Source organism: Rattus norvegicus, chromosome 13, assembly GCF_021556685.1.
Source record: "Rattus norvegicus strain SHRSP/BbbUtx chromosome 13, alternate assembly SHRSP_T2T, whole genome shotgun sequence".
Lineage (NCBI taxonomy): Eukaryota > Metazoa > Chordata > Mammalia > Rodentia > Muridae > Rattus > Rattus norvegicus.
In genome coordinates, this window is record NC_141546.1 from 84,826,422 (window position 1) to 84,849,981 (window position 23,560).

At 43.0% G+C, this 23,560-nt stretch overlaps 1 protein-coding gene across 6 annotated transcripts in view; it reads right to left on the bottom strand.

Annotated features, from left to right (window-relative positions):
- The window catches only part of Ddr2 (discoidin domain receptor tyrosine kinase 2), a 124,663-nt gene that overhangs the window by 23,969 nt on the left and 77,134 nt on the right, over positions 1-23,560 (bottom strand). For all 6 annotated transcript variants that reach the window (NM_001443623.1, NM_001443622.1, NM_001443624.1 and 3 more), the window contains 5 exon segments: positions 3,368-3,551; positions 6,407-6,512; positions 6,898-7,045; positions 7,338-7,569; positions 9,036-9,138. In NM_001443623.1, coding sequence (NP_001430552.1) covers positions 3,368-3,551; positions 6,407-6,512; positions 6,898-7,045; positions 7,338-7,569; positions 9,036-9,138 — 773 coding nt within the window.

Consider the following 23,560-nt stretch of genomic DNA (forward strand, 5'->3'; position numbering starts at 1 on the left):
GTTATAAAACTTAGGATGCTGCCTCGATTTCCATTGCAACTTTGTGCTCCGGTCACCTGGTTCATGGTTCTAGTCTCCAGTATCCTCACTCACCTGTTCAGTGGGGGCTAGATCAGCATCTTCCCAAATCTGTCTGTCCTCCACAGGAATTCTCTTGGCTCTGCTATCTTAAATCATACTTGATATCTGCCCGTACTTGAGCTATTCTCAACCTAACATCCTACTTTCTCCCAGGTACCTTCCAAAACTAGACCATTCTTTTTCAGGAAGGCTATGTGGGACACTTGAAAGAAAATAATATTCAACCAAACACAATTTCATCTTTCTTTATGAAAATCTCACTTGGAATGCCATGGACTGGCACTTTCAGCCAGAGACACAGACTTAAATTTTGTCTAAGTAGAGCCTTTCAGATGGGAGCATCCAGTCTTTCTCATTGATAGTATCTAAGATGAGACAAGAAGTTAGTTGGAAGGTACCCGGCATCTCTCCTGAAGCATGACCCTTTCAGAGAGATGCTTGTTTGGCCTGTGAGGTCATCAAGAGCAAAAATTCCACAACCAGTCTTTCAGCAACCCACAAAAAAAAAAATGCAATGTGCATATTAGCAACTGACTCAGGGCCCTTACAGCAATTCATCTCCATTTCCTCTGACTCACTCTTAACATGGAAAACAGATCTTTCCTGGCCATTGTCCCTCAAGAGCTTCACGGCCTGGAAAGGCATGACTGCCATTCATGGATGGTATTCCTGTTTTCTTAGGCCTGCTTAGGCCCTGAGTTGTACTGTGTGACTCCTGTAAGTCCTCTAGGTAGGCAGTGCAGGACTACCAGACTGAATTCACTTTTTAGATGGAGAAAGAGTAATAATGAAAGAGACATCAGACAGAGAACTGGAACAGAGATATTCTAAGGGTAGACCATGAGAGCTACTAAAGGGTGCAAACGCCTTCTAGACCAAGTCTATGTACTGACAAGACAGGGGTACTCACATATTTTCCTGACCTATGGTTAGTCTGCAACACAATTGGAAGGAGAACCCTAGACATCTAATCAATGCCCTTACACCACACAGAAATGTAGCCATCACCCTAACTTTTCCATTTAGATTTTTTTTCTCCACAGGTTTTACTGATGAACACATGTGTTAATATCTTCCTTGGAGTGAAGTGAATTTTAGTTTATTGACCCCAAGTGGATGGAGTGAGGCTAAAGGAAAATAAAATCAAAGAAATACCATCTCTAGCTTCAATAGGTTTTTCAGATGTTCTGAAATCTGCAAAGAGTTGGATAAGTACCCTGCAGGGAAGGTAATAATCTTTCCTACAGATGGTTCAAGAATTCTTCTGGAATGCAAATAAATAGCATAGGGTTTCACTCCAATGTGAGCTTACATATTTATTTATTAAAATAATATACTTTGAATGCATGAATAAGCTTTAGTGGTATTTTTTAACCATTCTTCAAAGCAAGAGATGAAGAGTAATTTGCCTCACAAAGAAACCTGATCTATAAAAGGTATTAGTGCCCTGGAAGTCATTGTTTTGTTTTGTTTTGTTTTGTTTTTTTTACTTTTTTGCCCAGGAAAATTAAACCATGTGGAGGCCCTGTTTGCCTGGAGAGACTGTGCTGAATCTCCTACTTAGAAACTTCTACTTCTTGATATAAGCTCTTGAATCATTTTGAGCTGTAGTAAACGAGCTAAAAAGAATCCTGGAGTTTTCTGATGAAATGTTATAAGGTCACAGATAGCTTTAGAATTTGTTTAATCATTTGTTAAACTACAAATCCTCCCCACCACGTATAAACTTACAAATCTATGTGTATGTTCACAGGTATATGAAAAAGGAATACAAAAATAATTTCTCCTACAGCATATTTTTGTTGTTATGCATATTTCCTTCCTTTTCCCCTTCCTACTTCCTATCTACAAAAACTCTCTCAGGAATAATGTGTTACTTGTGCACACGTATGCTTTACACTTGCCAAAGATCCTCCAACAGCAAACCAACAGAATAGGCATATGTTGTTCTTTCTGTTCTCATCTTAAATGTTTTGTTCATTTTATGAGTAACTGTTAATCTGGTTAAGAGGTAATCATAGCATCTAGGAGGAATATAAAAGACATGTATTTTTTAAATCTAGTTTGTCTAAGGAATAAAATATTTGCATTAGAAGGAACCCTCAATGATGACTGATGATGTATATTTCCTTCTTCTGGGTCCTATATTACCTTGCACACACTCGCAAATTAATCTTGCCTTTCCTACTGATATTGTGACCAGTATTTCTCAAGATAGGGACTATGCTCTACTCAGAATCTAGCATGCTATGCTCCAACTGTAGTTGTGGAACCAATAACAAGCACAGATGACCAGATAAATTTTAATTATATAATATAATTATTATCTCTTCCATTTAACCAAGGAAACAGCTGTAGTCTGCAGACTACTGAGGAAGGCTTACCGAGTTTTTAGACTACTACTACACAAGACTATAAATATGAAAAAGGGCAGATAAATGAACATCTATGTAGAAGGCCAGATTTATTTGCCCACCCTTTCCTGAGACTTTTATTGAGGTTTCCTCTTGCCTTTTTATAGACTAATAAGAGTTTATACCCAAACCATTTAAGATGCTGCAGCCTCATCCTTCACTGAATACAAAGGCTTTCCTTCACACTCCTGGCGAGAATTTAGATTTAGCATCCAATCCAGTTACTTTTTGCATGAACTTTTTTTCTTCTTTTTTATGCCCTTCTCTCTAAAAGAGACCCAGGGTGGAATGAGGGCAAAGGGGAATAATGATTTAAAGTACACACCAGGAAACCCTTTATGTTATAGCAATGACATTATCAAAGGTGGCATCAGGATTTGGCGCCCAGGTAGGGCCTTACTTCAGAGAAAATGAGATATAGGACTTAAGCTTCCTTCCTCAAATCCCTTCAAATATTGATATTTGAGGTGGTCCATCACACACCAGCCTTCCAGGGCAGCCATGACCAAGCCTTTGGCTTCCATCCCACTACTCAACCATAATCACCAATTTCCACCTAACTGTTCTGCAATAACATACTCATGAAATAACTGTTATGCCTAATTAGATGGAAATGTTTGGCTCTGGTGTTAGGAAAGGAAGAAGCAAAGGAGGGAGGGAGGGAGTAACTCAAAAATAATGGACCTAACTTAAGCTGACACAGAACTAACACGTGAAGGAACAACCTTTAAAAAATGACGTGACTCTGAATTCATCTATACTTGTAGTAGTGGAATATATCTTAAAATCTAGTTCTGTTAACATCAGCACATCAAACATTTCCCCCCCCAATATGATGATTTTGGATTTCTTGAAGAAAATCTTCCACTGACCTTCATGGTGGTAAAATTCCTGACTCGGTCAAATTCAAACATGATCTCTATGAAACCATTGGTAGCACTCTCATTCCGCCATCCCACGTAGTCATAGCCGGGCCACACATGGTATTCATGGGTCTGGGTAAAATCATCCAGGCCAGATACCCCATCAGTCAACTGGCCTAGCCCTTCAGTCATACTGCTCAGGCCAAGGGAAGAGGAGAGAAGAGAAAAGCCTGGAGTCACTCACAGATCCACAGAAGAACTTTTCAGCCCACTGATTCACCGCTGGATTTTGTAAGAGCTGATAGTCTCAGAGGTGGAGGGATTAGGAGAAATCATTCAAATGCACTTTGCCTAGTGGTTCCCTTTTCTGAATTGTGTAGTACAAGAAGGGTCGCAAATGCTTCCCACCAGTGACTATTGGTCACTGATGGGTCAAGGGCTGTGTTCTTTATGCTATTCTCCTATGAATGAGCTAATTTAAATACCGCTGATAATGGTGAACCATCATATCAAGACACCATATTGATAAGTATAGGGAAGGATATAAGGGGAAATGAAGGCTTGTCATAAAAACTAATAAAACCGCACTTCAAAGTTTCATTGCTAACCCAGTAAACACTCGCTATTTTATAACATTTGTTGATGTGAAACTCTGAGTTCTCCATTGATTCAGGGAAAGAGTTCATTAGGGTAATATTAATTCGATTAGATGCTTGTAATCCCCAAATGAATATTTCTTACCTATTTTCTTTCCAAGAGTACCATTGTGGCCTTGGCTATTAGTTCATTTTTACATCATAGAATCTGGGATTTTAAAATATACCTCATTAGAACTTACATCTAATCTCTGTCAGCTGCCTGCTTAATCTGCCTGAAACATAGCTCCAATCACACCCTTCCCCAACTTTTAGAATCATCAATGAACCACTGTATTGATGATGCTGAAAGGAACCCCCGCCCCTTCATTCCCACCCCACTTCTTCATATCCTTCTTACTATTCCCAGTCCTGGCACTCAAGCCTCCACCACCATGAACATTGTTATACTATACCTTCTCCTGCCGAGGAATCATGAACTAAACTGAATCTTTCTTCTCCAAGTTGTTTACTGTCAGGTATTTGGACATAACAATGAAAAAAGTTGCTAATGCATAGAATAATTAATCCACTCACATAGCCACTGACCCGAACTATGAATACCTCAAGCATAAGACCCATGACTTTATTTTTCTCAAACACCCATATCACCTAGCCAACTCTACACACATGGTAACAACTGACTAGCAAAGATCGGTTGATCTGGATTCGGTCGATGTCTCATTTCTTGTGTGCCTTGAGTATAGGCTAGCTAGGGTGTGACCGAGTCAAATGATGTGAAGACGATGTAAGGAAGTGGAGGAGGAGTGAGTGACTAAGTAGATAGAAGGGGACTAAGTAAGACTAGAAGACTAGTTGAGTCGGGACTTCGCACATGGGCTGGCAGATGAGGGCAGCCATTCATTCTTTACCCCGAACCAGTAGAAGGGCTGTCATTCTACAAGATGCATCCTGAGACTCGCTAATGTAGATTGATGTCTTTATGCAGGTGAAGACGGGCACGAGATAAGGCAAGGCCTGTGATTGGGCAGTGAAAAAGTAAGGCAGAGACAGAGATTTTGTAAGACAGGAGAGAGGAAAAGAAAAGAAGAAGAACCAAGTTGGAGGCAGAGAAGGACCACCCAGATCCGTGTGGCCTTAAATGGCCACCGGTAGTTTTGAATATTTCAAAAGGGATGGATTTTTATAGAACAATCGGTCTTATCTAGGTGGGCAGTTTATATCATTATCAATTGGTTGTGAGTTTACTTTGTAGATATTTTGTGGATTGAGAATTTAAGATATAAATCTGATTGCTAAATTACAAGCCTATTGAGTTTTGCTTTTAATGGATTACTGGGAGTTGAGACTATAACCACATGGGGGCAGATGCTGGGAATGTGAGCAGAGTCTGCAGTAAGAGAGCCACAGGGTAGGCGGTCTCTGCATGAAACTGTCGTGGCAGCGACCCGCCTTGGGAACTAGATGGGATTGCTGCCAAGCTCAGAGAGTAGCTGTTGGCAGCATGAGATGGGATGGAACTTAGCGGGCGAGACGCTTGGCTGATTGAGATTAAAATACCCCGCAGATGCCATGTGGCCCTACGGTGCTGGCACTAGCCTGAGTTGGTAGATCCCTTTTGAATATTTACTGCAACAACTAATATGTTTCTTTTTGAACCCCTAAAAACTTTATTGTAAGATCTGAGTTTCACAATATTCTGACCTCCCTCCTAGGCCCAATCAGTACAGAAAAACAGCGAACTAAGAAAGTGGGAGTTTAGGAATTGGGCCAGAAGAAGAATGCAATGATTGAGTGGATAGGCACGTGTCTTTCCCAGCTCTGTACCCCAATGTGTCTGATGATATTTTTCAACCACAGCTTTCCATCCATCCACTTCAGGCCTCTCTGCTGCTCTCACCCGTTACTGCCACGATCACCAATGTTGTCCTCTGTTTCTTCCTCTCCACCCCTCTACCTACAGTTCCCTGCTTTCCTTACCATTGTATCCTAAAAGCTTCTCTTATCTATTATAAACCTCAATAGTCCCTTCTTTTCACAGTTTCCAAAGTACTATATTATGGAGTCCATTGTTTCTCAACTTTGTGGCCTGACCAATCTTTATATTTTGTCCCATAGCTAAGTTAGCCTTTAGGTTGGAATGTACATCCTCATTCCAGGTTCAAAACTATAGCTCCCACATTCATAGACATATCACAAAGTTCAGCTCTCGCTTTGTGTAAGTTCTTCCTGTCTACTATATTACTATTTTGTTTTCCAAAAGTCAGCTACCAAATGGAGATAAGCACCATATAGTTTACTACATCTAAGTTATTTCGCAGTATATCACACGTGCGCATAATACCAGTGGGTTGATTGATTCTTTGATTATTGGTGAAATCCCAGTAACAAAAGTTATTCATTATGGCCATTTCCCCTACTCTGGTGATTATTTAAATCTCCTAGACTTTACCTGTACCCAACAGCTCCATCATAGACAGAATCATTCAGATAAATGATGGAGCCTCCAGGGAGTACAAACTGCTGCCCAGCGGGTGCATTGTAAGATACCAAGCCATCTGCCAAAGGAAACACAGCGGTCAGTGTCTCTGGTAAGGAGATGCACCTGCTGCCTAACCAATTATCCCGGGAAGCTACTTAAGTTTCCAAGGAAGTACAATCGTGTGCATTCTGTCCACTGGGGTTCCATCTGGGCTCATAGTTGAGCACGGTTGGGAGGCACACCTCAATGGCAGTTACCTGAATAACTGAATATATCGTTACCAGCATAGGGTACCAAGCCCTGGGTGGATGAGTGTGATTCATTTTTTCTCTTTTAACCCAAAGGGAAAAATTCCATTCCAAAGGTGAATCGACTTCAGCCCTTTCTGATTGGTTGGTTTTTAGTTTTTAGGGCTTAGAAGTTTCTATGTGGTTCATAAGGTTTCTGTGGTAGAGACTTACCTAGCCAGACACAACCATAAAGCTCGACCCTCATGCACACGTTCATGGAGTGGTCAGTGACTGGGATAAGGCGAACAAATCTAGCTACAATGGGTGGCTCCAAATCCTTCAGGAAAACATCATAAGGGTTACTGTTCCCATCAAGCACCTGGGAGAGAGACAAGAAGAAGCAGAGATCTTATAAAACCATGCCTGCCTTTCTTCTCACATCATACATTTGATGGACACTTTGTTCCTCATTCATGAGCAGAATGAAGCCACTCAGCTCTCTCAGCAGAGCTAATGGATCCTCTGTGCCAACTCCATTGTAAATGGGTCACATTTACAATGTCATATCAGGCTTGAACATACACAGTTTGAACTACTGACTATTGAACTATTGAACTATATTGACTATTATGAGTCCTATATTCCCCCGAACATGGACATTTTCTTCTTACCTGTTTCCCATGTCGGTTACGCCAGGAGATCCAGCGGTTGCCATCCCGACTGTAGTTGATCTTGTACATGGGTGCAAATTCAATGCCATGACCCCCTGCATGGCGTCCCTGGGTCCCCACAAGAGTGATAAAGTGTAGGGTTCGTAAATCAATCTGCAGAAATTCCTTCAGGTCATCGGGTTGCACTGGAATCTCAGGGCACCAAGCTCCATCCCCTTCTTCAGAGTCCAGCCTTGAGAAGAAGGGAAGGGGAGAGAGGGCACAATTGTATAACAAGAGACACTCACCAGCTCACAGTAGGCAGCTGCCCTGCGCCTGATGACAGAGTGAAAACCTGCAGTCTAGACCAGAGGGACTTGGGGGACCTCCCCATGGTGTCTGTCTGTCCTCGTTTGTGGTCAGTTTCCTGTCTCTGAAGCACCACACAGCCCAGGGAGAGCCACCACAAGCGAGCTGGGGCTTTCCAAAGCACATGAAGCCTCGTCTTGATTTAAAGAACTCTAGGGAAATGAAACTCTTTCCACTCATGTTCCTCTGTGGAATTCTTTCACCATCCCCCTTCCATTCCTCAGCCACAATCTTACAAAGTTGGCCGCTTGTGGCTTGGGTATCAAGTTATAGGAGGGAGGAGGGAAGGGGGGGAAGGAGGTGGGAAGAAGGAGGAGAGAGGAGGAGGAAAGGTAGGGTCTTCGGTGTGGGCTGTACAATGTGGTGGAATGCTAGCCAGCAGGATGGGAGTGGTCACCCAGCAAAAGCCATGGGAACCAGGGTGAAAATGAGTATGAAAAAACGTGTGAGGGAATGTCCAATAACCTGGTTTTATTTACTACTCCAGGCTAGACCTAAACAGCCTTGAGAAATCACCCTAAGGTTTGTTGGGGGACCCTCTGAGTTGTCTCCCTCTACCCTAGAACACCCCCTTTCCTCACAGATGTTTACAGTCATTTCTTGCTCCCCACTAACTCCACCAGCCATTACTCTCATTGATCAAACACTAAGACAGGTATGATGAGGGAAGCTACAAGGGTCGATTGCCTCATCAGTGACTTCATTTTAACAAAATCAATACTAAATTTACATGAAATAATTAGCGTCTAGCAAAAAGAGGAGGCATTGGTCAGCAGCATAGCTTCTGAGTTGGGAGTCTGTTCATTTGGGGGCCTTGGGAAATACATACTCCACATAGAATTTGCTCTGTTTATAGATGAGGATGGCCCTTCTGTGTGAGGTTTCCTTGAGGGAGGAAAGAACTTACTGGAAACCTCAGAGTCTGGTTTCACCATAGATGCTCTGCCCAGTGACATTTCAGACACCTCCTGAGGAGCAGGCATCACTCACTGCCAGTATCCTACACAGTCTAAACCTCTCAGTACCTGCACCCTTGGCCTTTCTCCGACAACAGCCCACAGTGAGGTCCAGTAAGGCAAAGCCACTGCTTATCAAGGACCCCATTCACAGTGGGTGGTGTGGCTCTGAGGCCTCTGTGGTTGGGAAGAGGTTTCCAGGCCAGTGACTACAGCTAAGTCTTGGCCTCTCTTTGAAACATTCCAAGCAGCACAAACCCCTTCACATCTCTCTTTCAGTCTCACAAGCTCTCATCAGCTCTAGCCCTTCCCCCCCCAGCATCTTGAGTTCTGGCTGTGTGTCCAGTCCCCCCAACCCTTGGCAACTCAGGCCTTCTTGATAAAGCTATCTCACCTCCCATATTTGGCAGCTGTGGATTCTGACCACTGACTTGAAGCTGTGATGTCCTCATCTGGAATGTGGCCTCCTGACATGCCCAGAGGATAGCGACATATGGCTGGAACAAGGAAACAAAGAGAAAACAGAGAATGTGCTTTCCTTTTTAGCCCAGAGTCCCTCAGAAGGTTGAAACTGGTAACAGAACAGGAACTGGGGTACTTAAAATTTTCCTATATTCCTCGATGACCCCAGTTGAGCTACTCTGATGCTACAGAACTTCTTCCTAACCCTAGTATCCAAATACCTCCAAGATTTAACCAACAACCAAACTTACATTCTGGCCCAAATTCTAATGCCTAATGTAATATAGTTTAATGCACAAATTTCATCTCTTATTGACTAATAACTCCTAATAGTCCCAGCTGTAGTCCCTTACTAGCAGATATTAAATCAATTTCCTAAAAGTAGCTTTATCCTTGTAGCCAGCAGGTAGCCCTGGGTCCATAGCATTCTGGTTTCCTAGGGAGCTGATTGTATGAGACTGTGAAACAACCCAATATACTGACCCATGGTAGTATTGAGCATGCTGGTCCTGGTTAAAAACAATAGTTTCAGGGGTGGGCTTCACTTTCAACAAAGAGAATAAAACAGAACATATGAAATTCCCTAGGGGAAATAATCCAGCTTTCACACAATGGGCACCAGACAACAATGGACCCCCTCTCTGAGAGCTGAGAAACAAGGAAGGACCCAACGGATGAGCCAGCAACTGCCTGATGGCGCCAGTTACGGCAAGCGAGTGAGAACTCAGGCAAGATTGAGTGGACTGCCTGAGTTATAAAGACAAAACAAGTAAATATAAGTACTTTGAAGTCATCACATTCTGTACAATAAAAAAAGACTAGGTGGATAAAACAGAGAAAGGAATTGTTGTGAGAAAGGAAAAGAAAGAATGACTTTTCAACAGTAATTTTTCTAGAAATATGAAGGCACAAAAGACCTTGCAAACAAACAAACAACAACAAAAACCAAACCCCAAACCCCAAACCCTGGACTATTCTTTAAAAAGGAGAATAGCTATTAGGAGTCTAGATATCAAAATATATCACAAAGCTATAATAATTAAAGCAGTCTTACATTTAAAAATATGACCAATGAAACAGAATGGAAAGCCCAGACATAATCCCACATATACAAGGTCAACTGATCTTCAATATAGGTTCCACAAAAGTGCATAGCTCCGGGGAGGGGAGAAAAGTCTTGCCAACCAAGGCACTGAAAAAATTTTAATATTTACATGCCCAAGAGTGAAATTGGACCCTCATGTTACATGTACACACACACACACACACACACACACACACACACACACACACACACAGAATTCTTTTTAGACTAGCTTACATGACCAAAGGCTGGATGATCCCTCAATGCCCATCTGCAGGCAGCAGAGAGAGGAGAACTAGGGGCTGCTCAATTTGAGTAGTGAGAAAATTAAAGCAAAGAAAAGCCAGGGATACAGCTCCCATGTAAGGCTGAAAGCCTGAGAACCCCTTGCCTCCAAAGCCTGACGAACCTGAAGTACGCTCTGAATGACTGCCAACAGAAAGCACACCTGCCCAGAAAGACAAACTGAGAGCAAGAGTTAGTCCCCCACCTTTGCTTTTTCTGTTCCATTTTGGCCCTGAGCCTGACCCATGGTGTTGCCTGCATTTGAAGATTTTTGCCATCTTAACTCTAACGTATCTGAAAGCTAAATCTGGGAGCTGCTTGTTGGTAAAGACGCAGTTAGTCTGCTGCGGGTTTGGGCTCAGAGCTCTACTCCCAGATCCTGGATGGAGAATGATGCTGAGGGACCGTGCTGGCAGCTGTGGAATAGAACATCCACAGTCCCATCCATCATACATCTCCAGATGTGGGGCTATAAATGTAATGAGAACCTCTGTCCTCTGGGACATGTGAGGTAAGCCAGACATTGGGGAGAGCCAACAAGGTGAGTCATGATGTTATCATAAATAACTTCCCACCGTGGGGCCTGCTGGTCTGTGGGACAAAAACCAAGACACTGCCACTGCCCCTATAATGTACCTTGGTAGGACAGTATGTCCAGGAAATCCTTTTCCTGTCATGTCCTAATGGACTCCGTGCAAGAATATTTCCCTATTTAACAGATAGATTAAAAATTAAATAAAAGAAATCGGAAGTATGCTTGACAGGCAGACAGAGGGAGTGATAGAGAAAGACCACATAGGATTCTCTGTGATGTGGTGTCAGAGAATTGCTGAGTTCTTCCCAGAGGCTTAAAGACATCATCTTGGGAATTCATCCAAGGGAAACCTTGAGTCATGCAGACAACCAATCAAAACGGATTCCCCATAATTCTGAGCATTACTTACTTAACTGCAATCTATCCATTCTCACATTAACAGATGTGCCCATTAATGAGTGTTCTTGTATTTATGTAGTCAGTCAGTAGTGAATAAGACACAAGTTGATTTCTCTCCTAGACCTCCATTAGGGTCCAAGAGACAAATGGGAAACAATAGGTTTTCAGACATCGAATAGATTCTACAGTTGCTTACCGCCTTGATGGTTGCTATCATGGTCTCAAAGAATCTGACAAAGTATCAAAAAATGCCAAACTATGGTGTCAGGATACAAGTGACAGGTTCTTTTTTCTTGTGACAGGTTCTTTTAAGAAATACTTTTCATTGTGAATTTTCTTGCACCTCTTGATCTTCCTAAGCACACTGATCATGTTGGATTCCTTGCCCCTTTCAACCTGTTGACTCACAGCCCTGATTAGGTGTTCAACATACATCAGGCAAACAGCTAAGTATGGAAGTCGAAGAGACAGGTAGATAGATGGAAATGTTCAGACAGAAGAATGGAAACATTCAGCTTCACACGCTAGATCTTGAAAGGCACACACAGTAGAGGATTTCTAGAACTTCCCGAGTGAGTTGTCATCTGTGGGGTTCAGCAAGTATTTGTCAGGCAGTAGCTAACCCAGTTGTCTCTCAGCAGGCAGAGACATAGTTCAACAGTAGGGGTATACTATGTGTAGGAGAGGAAGAGAAGCCACAACACAGATTTGAGCGCTGCTGGATACCTAGTCACAAAGATCCACTGGGGAAGAGGTTTGGGTGTTTGGTTGGAAGAGGCTCTGATGACTAGAGACCTGAGAGATGACAAGAATCTTGTTCTGTGCTGGGATGTGAACCCTCAGATCAATGTTAGAGTAAGTGCTGGGCCACAAGGGTCACAGCAGATTCCCACTCATCAGACGGGGATATTTTCCAATGGTTGGCTGAAACAGCTGATAGGACAAAGCCCTCTACAAACTGTTTTGGTTTTCCCTGTATATGCATTCCTATGATGAAGTTTAACTTAGAAATTAATCATAGTAAGAGAGAAACAACACTTAATAGTAAATGGAACGATTATGATATTCCATAGTAAAAGTTATGTGAATGTAGCTCTCACATGTTTTCTAAATGTTTATTTTGTTTATTTATGTTTATTTATATGCACACACATGTATGCAGGTGTGTGGACTTGTATGCACTGAGATCTGAAAGGATTTAATGCCTCTGAGCTTGAGTTACAGGCAGCTGTGGGATGCCCAGATTGCTCTATGGATTTGGATGCAGGTCTTTATGATGCCCAGCAAGGTCTCGTAACCTCTGAGCCCTCTCTCCAACCTCTCTCCCATCCTATTGAACCACACCCACTGTCTGGAGAAGACAACATGGCACTTATATAGGGAGATGAAGTGCAGTGCATGATAGGCACTGGGTGTGACAGAGGAGGAGGGGGGTCAAGATTTAGCCATCTGAGTCCCAACCACTACATTTAAGATTTGTGAATTAGTTCTGACTTAGTCCATCTAATATTTTCAGACTGTGATTGACTGTGAATTGAAACCAAGGGAAGCAAAAACCATAGAAAAGGAGTGGTTAACTTCTCAGCCATCCTAAGACGATGGGAGTTGGGTTAGTGATCTAGAAATCAGATGCAAGGGCTATAATGTGGCTGAAGTCAGGGAAGTCAGAGGCTAGTCAAGTAGCAGTGTAACATAAAATAAGTAAGCAGACTTTCTCCCTGAGTCAGTGTTCCCAGGGGCCTCACGGGAAGGGCAGAGGAAGAGGACGAGCTGATCTTGGATAGCCTTACCCACCCCGCTGGGTCTTTGGAACCAGAAGAAACCTTGGCCCAGAGAACCCAACGTGGCACTTCCCTACAGCCCCAGTGTGGTTTTCTTATTGAATGTGCCTATTTTGGGTAACTCGTGGAAGGGATCCCAGCTATTTGGGAAGATACAGAACTACAACGCTGGCTCAAATCCTAGACGTCAGACCCCTTTCTTTCTCCCAAGCCCCCTTCCCCATTCACTAGATTACAGCCCCCGTCTTCAGCCCACATTCCGAGATGTAAAGAAATATGTACAGAGAGCAGCGTGTCACCGGAAGCAAGAGTCACTGCAGCAACCGATTTTGCTTGCTGAGTTGTCTTGGTGGCTTCCGGATGCTTCCGCTACCCACCAGTCTCCTGACAGAGATGCCAAGGGACGCTTCCCGTTTCCCAGAGTGGAAAACTACCAGCACGAGCCACAGTCGGCCCAGCTGAGAGCTCTGTCCATCCCAAACTCCAGACGGCGTTGGCAAGCCGGCTGAGGAGGAACAGCTGCCACCAGGTCGCAGCTTCCCAAGAATTACTTTTCATACTCTGGAGCCAAGGCTGTGAGGCTGAAAGCATTTTTTGTTCCAAGATGTTTACCACCGGCAGCCGGCTCCAGCCCACGGCCTGCCTGCCAGCGAGTATCCTATATGCGGCTTCCAGGAAAACACGGGGCACATGAATGTTCTAAGCACTGAAGTATGACTCCTAGCTTTCTCCAGTCACACACGTTGGATAGAGGGAGATTATCAGGGTCAGGGGGGTAGGGTAAGCCAGTCTAATGTCTATCTATGACTGCAAAAGTTAAGAGCCAGTTAACTTACTGAACCCTAGAGTTCTATATTCAACATCAGAACCTGTGAGTCCCAGAAAGGTGAACGGACTCGCTCAGAAACTCACAGATGACCAATGTAACCATGACTGAAATCCAATGTTCTCGGCTCTGGTTCTTCTCGGGACACTTCAATCTACTTCTTCCAGTTCTAAAAAGAAGAAGCCCAGTCAAAGGCGTCACGTGGGCCTTGCTTCCCACGAACTGCATACAGTTTATCTGCACTGAGGCTGCCTCCCTCAGGATGGGGTGTTCTTTTACACGTAGGTCTATTTCTCAAAGACTGCTTTCCCTTAGTTGCCACTCCCTTAGGAATAGCCCTTTGGGATTGCCCTGGGAGCTCAAAATAGTTTTTAGAAACAAATATTAAAGACGGGAAAGAAATCTGAATGCATGGGCTTTAGGGTACGGAGGTACAAATTGGATGACATGCTCTTCCTTCGTTACATATGTGAGCCAGTAGATGGGAAGGAATTATGCTTTTTGTCCCAACAAGGAAGGAAAACTCAAAAGAAACAACTGGGTTAGAAATAACATGGAGCTCAGTAGATGGTAGGAAATACCGCTTGTGGCTCAGCATATAATAATTCTCTGTTTCACTAGCAGAGCTTTTGAAGTCCCACAGAAGAAGGGGAAGAAGGATTGTAGGAACCAGAGGGGTCAAGGAGTCAACTAAGCAGGGATCACAGGGACTCACAAAGACCGAACCAACACTCACAGGTCCTGTATGAGTTAAGTCCCCGGCATATATGTTATGGTTGTGTAGTTTGCTGTTCTTACTGGGACTCCTACCAATGGGAACGAGGTCTGTTTCTGACTCTTCTCTCTGCTTTTGGGACCCTTTTCCTCCTACTGGGCTGCCTCATCCAGCCTTGACGTGAGGATTACTACCTGGTCTTATTGCACCTTCTTAGGCCATATTTGGTTGATGTCTCTGGGAGGTCCGCTCTTTTCTGAAGGGAAATGGAGGAGGTCTAGGAGAGAGGGGAGTTGTGGGGGGCAGAGAGGAGAGGATGGAGGGGAAACTACAGCCAGGAGGTAATATATGGGAGAAGAAGAAATAAACATAACAATTCTGTGTTTCAAACCTGATTCTGTCCTTCTAACATGGACGCACAAGGCTGGTTACTACATCCGGTCCCTTTGGGGACTTTAGATTCCTTGTCTTCGGTCATGGATTGACTGTGAAGTGTCCCTCCCAGGCTCTTATATTTGAACACTGCGCCAAACTGATGGCATTGTTCTGGTAAGTTTTAGAACTTTGGGGACTGTACTCTACTTAGCAGAAGTGTGCTGTTAGACCTTAAAGGTAGTATCGACTTCTAGTTCCAGCCAGAGCTTTTTGCTTCTCCATCCTCCGCCTTACAAGGATCCTCTTGCATATGTTCCGACCACCATGAACTCTGCCAGACCTTCCTCACCATTATGGAATGTACCTTTAAAACTATGAGTCAAAATAAATTCTCACCCCCCTTCAAGTTGCTTCTATCAGGTATCAGTCCCAGCAGCATAAAAAATAAGCAACATTTCCTTAACGATCCTTAATAATCCCCATCCTTAATAATAAGCAGGGTTATTATGGAAATTATTAAAATACAAACCACAGCACATTCTATGTGATGTAATGGTGCTCTGCTGCTTCTGATATCCAGAAGGGAAAAGGGAACTGTGTGTTTCAAATACCACACACATCCTTTCTTAAAGCAGCATGGAAATTTTATGGTCTTTTAAGCTCGTGTTCTCTGCTTAATCATAATAATAGTACTTCTTTATGGCAGTGCATAAAAACAGCATTCTTCCAAAGTTAGAGCGATGAAGTTTAGTAATATTTAGGTACTCGTAATTCTCTGGTTATTTTTATTATGACTCCTTCTAGTAAAAGATTGCAACTGGCCTCCAGAGAGTTGCATAGGATAAAAATAAATAAGTAAGTAAGGGGAGGGGAAGAGACTAGGGATAATAATAATAATAAGGTGACGTTAATATTCAAAGCTGCACTTTTTTCGTGGTGTTTGGTGGAGGCCAGGCCTTGCGTGCATGTAAGGAAAGCATTCTAACACTGAGTCCAACCTCAGCAACACTTTGCATTCCCCCCTTGACTGGTGGGAGCTTTTCACTTTGGTTCTGCTTAGAAGTCAATTCAAAAAGTGGAACAGCCGAGTGTGATGGCTCAGGGGATAAAGGCACTTGCTGTGCAAGCCTGGTGGCCTGAGTTCAATTCCCCAGAACCCACGTGAAAATGGATTCATAAGTTCTCTGACCTTTAGATGTATGCCACGGCACATGCAACACACACACACACACACACACACACACACACTTACATTATGTGTACCCAAATAGATAATAATAATAATAATAATAATAATAATAATAATAATAATAATAATACAGTATATGTTAAGTGAAACATAAGAATTTAAGAGTCATAGTGGACTGGAGAGATGGCTCAGCGGTTAAGAGCACTGACTGCTCTTCCAAAGGTCCTGACTTCCATTCCCAGCAACCACATGGTGGTTCACAACCATCTGTAATGGAGTCTGATGCCCTCTTCTGGTGTGTCTGAAGACAGTGACAGTGCACTCATATAAAACAGATAAATCTTTTTAAAAAAAAAGAGGAATCATAGTGACAACAGGAGATGTTAACTTTTGATACCTGTTCCCAGGTGGGGTAGAATAGCTTGTGATAATCAATGCTGACGCCTCCCCCCAAGAGTAGCTGGAAAAGCTGGGTACATTTGATAAACGCTCTACTCAAAAGTGCCTTATTGATGAGGCAGGGAGAGTGGGACAACTAAGACCTTAGAGAAGAGAGCAGTCTCAGAGAGGAGAAAGAATTCTTGCAGTCACTTTCACCCTCCACCAGACTGGGACAGGGACAAGTGGCGGATATTGCTGTGGCACCTGCCGGGGCCGCTATGAGGAAAAATGGCAGTGCCGATAAGGATCTGGAGGGAGCTGCGCACAAAGCTCTTCCGCTCAGCCATGTGCCTGATGCTGAGCCAAACCAAGCAGGAATGAGGAAGCCCAAGGATTCAAGATTTGCCAGGGAGAGAAACTCACGAGGGGCGGGGAGGTGAGGGGAGGTTCTGGAGACGCTCTCAGTAACCAGGGATCCCAGCTTAGGCCCTACCAACTCCGCAGACAGAAGGTGTACCATTCTGCCAAATACAGGTAGATCTAGCTGCTCCACCAATGGCCAATCTGGATTCGGGTTCCCAGTTCTTCCAGAAGCCAAAGATCCAACAGCATGCTCCCAGAGCTAGCCAGCCCAGCTCCACAGGAATGCAGGCTATGCCAGCTCTACCACTACACCACCGGTTTCTCAGTAACTCCTCAGAACGAATGAGGTGCCGAAATGTGCCCAAATCCTTTACTCTCATGTGTAAACCCTTACTCTTGGAAAAGTTCCAGTTCACTCTTTTGGGCGCTGTAAGCTGTTAAGATGTAACAATCAAGTATGTTTTCCGTGTGCAAGGAGTACTAGCAGCTACGGAAAGGCTACCTTCTCGGGACAGAAATTAGGCATTTGTTTGATTTAATCAAGAAAGGCATGATGGTAAACACCTATAGTCCCAGCCGAAGGTGGGGATAGGAGAAGGAAGAGCTCAAGGCCAGGCGTACCTCCACGGGAAGTTCAACCTCAGCCCAGGCTATAGGAGACCCTGCATCAACACAAAATCAAAAAGAAAGAAAAGAAGAGAGGAGAGAATAAAAAGAGGTGGGGGAGTGAAAGACAGACAGTCAGTCAGACAGACAGAAACACACAGGCTTATTTGGTGGCATATACCTACAGTCTAAGTATCTGAGAGGCCAAGGCATGACAATGATTTGTAAGTTGAGGCCAGCCTGAGTTAAACAGCAAATTCCGAGACAGCCTTGGCTATATAGTTTGATCTTGACTCAAAGTCAAACAAACAAACAAACAAAAAAAAAAACCCCAAAACCCAGAAAAACAAAGGAAAGAAACACACCAGTAGCCAAAGATAGAATTGTGGGGCCATCATTAACTTAATTGGCGGGAGGAAGGACTATCTATCACTATCAAGAAAGGTCCTAACATGAAAATTGATTATTAATCTTAAATGTTGATCAAATCTACTAAAAGAAAACAAATTAAAAGCATACTTTTCTAAATTACATTTGCCCCCATCTCCACAGTCAGGACTTATTCCACACCAGGGTTAGTGATAACACATGGGGCAGACTTCTTTGCCTTTTATCTTTACTGTGGTTGTAACCCTCAGCTGTAACAAATGCCAAGAGTCATAGATACCAAATGCAACCAGAGCCTCCTTTATCTATAAACCTCCAAATATTCATCCTGTAGGACCATAGGAGGGGAAACTTGGGTATTTAAGAAGAGGCAGGGGCCTCTCACTCCTGTATGGCCAGGGCTCATCCACCCCTCCACCTGGAAAGAGGGTGTCTCCACTCACACCTGAGGAGACTGGGAATTAACTACAGCTAGGAGACCTCAGTTCACCCTCCCCCATCTGATTTACTACTCTTAGTATCCCACTGTTAAACCTCAGCTTCCATAACGGCTTCCTGAAATGAAGTTTCACATGATACAATTTACATTTTTTTCCCTTGGAGAAAAACAAAGAGGAGCCTTAAGGTCCCTTGACTTTCATTTCTACCCTTGCTGCCCTTGTTACTCAAGTATTTACTGATTGCCTTCATAAGCCAAGCATGGTGACCGGCACCCGTCATGGTCATGAGTGTGTGGGAGATCATCACCACAGAAAAAGAGATAAAAGCCGAAGCCAGAAACGTCTTCCAATCAGAAGGAAAGGTTGCATATTATTTAACAATTTATCACCACCCACATAAGCCCATAAAAAACACACACAAACCTCAAAGATTTAACGACTGTAACTTTGTTTTACTTTAACTGTGCATGTGTCCAAACCACCAAAAACTCTGAAAGGTTTATTTTGCTACATCTTTGCTCTTCAGAGACTTGCTAGAAGCAAAAGCCAAGTCAACAATCGCCCTACCCTAGAACACATACACCACTTTTGCTCTGTCACTTTGGGGTCAGGATGACCACAGCCCAGGGCTGGCAGAGGTCTCATTGCCCACTAACAACTCCAGTCTTTCTTGGAGACCGGAGGCAAAAAAAAAGTGGTCACGTGTATCTCCATTTCCTACCCTGCTATCTACTTGGCACGAATTTTGTATGTAGGGTGTCTGGATTACTTTGATTCCTTTCTTTTCCCAAAGTCACAAATGGCAATTTAATATTTGCATGGAACTTTCCAAGGTCCCTCACTTACTACATTCTCTATATCCCAGAGTTCCCCACCCCCACCCCCAGGTAATCTTGTGAATGTAAATGATAAAGTTACATCCTCCACCTTATAATTGAGTAAAGCCAGTGCCCTTTGGGTTTTGTTTGTTCCCCAGAGGCCTACATAACAGACCAGAAACTTTGACCCCAAAGTGGAAATCTGGAAACTGGAGGAACGTTGAGAAGTGAGGACTCCTGGGTTGTCCTTTGATCATTGAGGGTCCCACCTTCAGAAAGTAAGTTCACTCTCACGGGACCCCCTGGTAGGTTGTTATCAAAGACTGAATTCATTTAGCTCTCTTCTTGAACACTCTTCGGCTAGGTCATCCACCTTGCTCTTGACTCTCCACACTATGAGAACAAACACGTTTTCTTCATAACATCATCCATTCTGCCTCAGGTATTTTATCATACCAACAAAGAGCTGGTGATTACAGTGAGGTACAAAGATTTACTGTAGTGTTTAAGGTCGTAACATTGACCTATGTCAGAACTAGAACTAGCAAACAGTTGACACATTGTCCTAAGCATGATCTCAAAGGTCAGGAAGACCTCCAAGGGGAGAAACAATCTGGAGAGAAAGCTCAAGGAAGGCTATTACTGATTAAAACTTTACAATGCCCTGGAGCCAGAGACATTGAAATGTAATAGCACAAGAAACCTGCCTCTTGCAGACAGGGAGACAGCAATGATCTTAGCCCTAGATGAAGATAAGAACTGTGGTCACAAAATATTTGGCATATGCCAAAGATTTCAAAACTGTTTCTCCTGCTTATTACACCACCCTGGTACACCTTGGCCCTTGTGATGTCTTATTGACCCATTCCTGCCTTCCTATTTTGTTCTTCAAGTGTGCTCCCATGCCTTTCCTTACCCTCAAATGCATCACTTTCCTCTTGTTACCTGGCCTGGCATATTTCCTCAGCAGTAGCTCACTGCTACTGCTTTCAACCAGCAAGACACTGGAGAGTTGACAACCCAGGCACCATGTGAGCATAATTGTAAATATACAAATAAATTAACTGGGCGTGGCAGTATGTACATATCTCAAGTTCAAAGCTAGCCTGGGCTATGTAGTGTGCTTGGAGCCAGTCTGAGCAGTTTAGCAAAGCCCTTCATTAAAACAAATAATAATTAAAATTAGAAGAACTAAAGATTTACGTCAGTGGTTGAGCATTGCCGGCATGAATGAGAACTTAAATTTAATCTTAGCATCACACACACACACACACACACACACACACACACACACACAACTACACCTATTGTATAACTTAATGATACAGGCTTCAAGGTCTTGGAGTTTTTGTCAGTTTTTAGAAAAGCCATTGCTAAGCAAGAATGTTGTAGCTCATTAATGATGCTTATCCCTAGGCACCTCAATGCTACATCCCCACAGTGACCGGAAACACTGACATCTTGTATGTTCCTGGCAGGATTGAGGATCCTCTTGTAGTCTCTTGGCCTCTCAACAAAGCAACCTTGAGTTCTCAGTTGGTGGCAAAGAAAGGAGGCCCATGAACGGAACTTGAAGTGGTGCTCTGATGGCAATACATGCTCCTGGCCCTCTGCCTTAGCCTAAGTCTCCAAGGGTTCTGACTCCATGACCCCAGGAAGAGAAGTTCTAACTTCTCTTGCACTCCAACAACTGTCTGCCTCTTGAAAGTCTGAGACCTGAGTCTCAAGAGTATAAAATAACAAAATACAAGCAACACTTCAGAGTGTTGACAAGAATCCACCAGATACATGGGGGGTAAAATGCTGTTTGCCCAAAAATTGCACTTGGAACTCCTTCATCCTAAGACGCCAGGTCCTTTACATGCATTATATTGTTCTTTGCAATAACCCTAACCCTAACCCCTAACCCTAACACCCTAACCCTAACACCTAACCCTAACCCTAACCCCTAACCCTAACCCCCTAACCCTAACCCTAACCCTAACCCTAACCCTAACCCTAACCCTAACCCTAACCCTAACCCTAACCCTAACCCTAACCCTAACCCTAACCCAATGATTGATAAGAGACTGAAAACCCTGCTATATTCACGCATACAGTCAGGTTCAAAGTTAGAGGGGAGCGGTACGTTTTTCAATGCATGTTACCTCCCATCATTTTGTCTCTGTGAACCTGTGTCCCGATTAATTTTAAATTCCAGTGTGCCATACTCTAGAATCAGCTAGGAAGACAGCCTCATAAAGGAATTGCCTAGGTCAGGCCGGCCTATCCGCATATCTGCAAGGGATTGTCTTGTTTGTTAATTGACTCGGACCACTGTGGGTGGCACCATACCCTAGGCAGTGGGTTCCGAGCTATATAATAATGAAAAAAGATAGCTGAGCAAAAGCAAGCAGCAAGACACATTTATTTCTCTCTACTCTTGACTATGGGTGCTACTTGAGTTCCTGTGTTGATTTTTCCTTCAGTGATAGACTATTACCTCCGACTACAAACCAAACTTGTCTCCTGTGTTCCTTTTGTTCAGAGCATTTTACTACAGACAGAGAAATGATGCAGCCATAACACTCAGTTTCCTCATCTACAGAAGACTAGATTAAACTAGTCTTTCTTGAGCTTTCTGAGAATTGGCCTCAGAGTCCTTAATTATCCAATAACAGAGAAGTTTTATTTTACAAAATGCACTTTTGCCTCCACAAATCAAGCTTTGAGATTCAATTTCAGTGTCTTCTCAGATTCTAGTATCGATGCCCACACAGCTGGCCCAAGACTCACAGACACCTCTACATTGTTTTTTGTTCGTTTGTCTCACTATCTTCAGGAGGCAGTGGAGCTCAAAAGTCAAAGTCTATCATCCCGACCACACTAGATGGGATCCCATCTAGGCTACTCTGATTCCTCTATAACATTTAATTTTCACAGGACATTTGTGGGCCCCCACTTCCCCTCTGTAAGACTAGAATAATAAGACTGCATACTCTTTATTACATTCTGAAGATTACATTGTTAGCACAACTTAAAATAGTGCCAAGAATGTATAGCATGGTCTTTGAATAGCAGTCGATGCTTTTGTTGATCTCTTCAACTAACAATCTCTTTCCCTACTTGGTGTAATCAGAAGAGCTCGAGAGACAGTTGAGTTTCTGCTGTCCCCAGAGGAAGATTCTTTTACTGGAAGAAAGGATACCAGGGGCCAACTGTGGCTAGACTTGACAAACAGACATGCAAGAAAGAAAGAAACCATCTAGCATAGCTCTTGAGAGAAATTCATCCAGGAAGGTCTCTTTTTTGCTTATTATATCCAGGGCTCTGTTCCAATCATCAGAGAAAGAGAGCAAGAGAGGGAGAGAGGGAGAAAAGGAGAGACAGAAATAGAGAGACCACTAAACTCTCAGCATTTCTCTCCAGATATGAGTAGTGAGAACTCAGGGAAATAAAAATAATTTTTTAATTTGGAAATAGACAACATACATCAGCTTTGATGGAAGTCAAGGATTTGGGAGTAGGGGGACAACTTGTTACAGAAGGGACCCAGAGCGTCCCCATTGCTTCAATTTCTTTGGCAGGGTGAACCCGCCCAGAAGGTCTTCTGCCTCAAGACTTCCTCACTTAGCTCGATGAAGAGTCCAAGGTTCCAAGTATGAGCTCTTTGTACCCCTCTTAGCTTTTTGCTATTTTTTTTTGGCTTCAAGTTGAACCTCAAACTTAATCAACTTTTAGTTATAAGATAATTAAATAAATAATAAATGAATGAATAAATAAACACTAATGTAAAGTACTTTTCTAAATGAACTTTACACTGTTCATTAGAATTTTCTAAATTAAGATGTCTGATTCTTTGTGCTGGCAGAAAGACCCAACGAAAATGCCTAACAGCAAGACAGGGAGTAAAAGTGCCTTCTGGCAGCCTACTTCCTACTCACAGCTTGTATTCTAACAGTAGAAGCTGGTTTTCCAGGTTTAATTGCTTAAAAGGGCCCAGGGACACCAGTCTCCATGACATCACCAGCACCTATATTGTGTGCACTCTTCTTTGGAGCTCAGAGAAGAAAATCCATAAGAGGAGATAAGAGGAGACAACCAAACTTTAGAGGGTAAGAGGGATACCCAGCAGAAATATAAAAAGCTGCCAGAGTTATGATCTGAGGTGCCCTCACAAAGCTAATAATAATAATAATAAAAAATAATAATAATAATAATAATAATAATAATAATAATAATAATGGAAAAGGGTATTGAATCCACTCAAACAGCAATTCTTTGATTTTTTTAG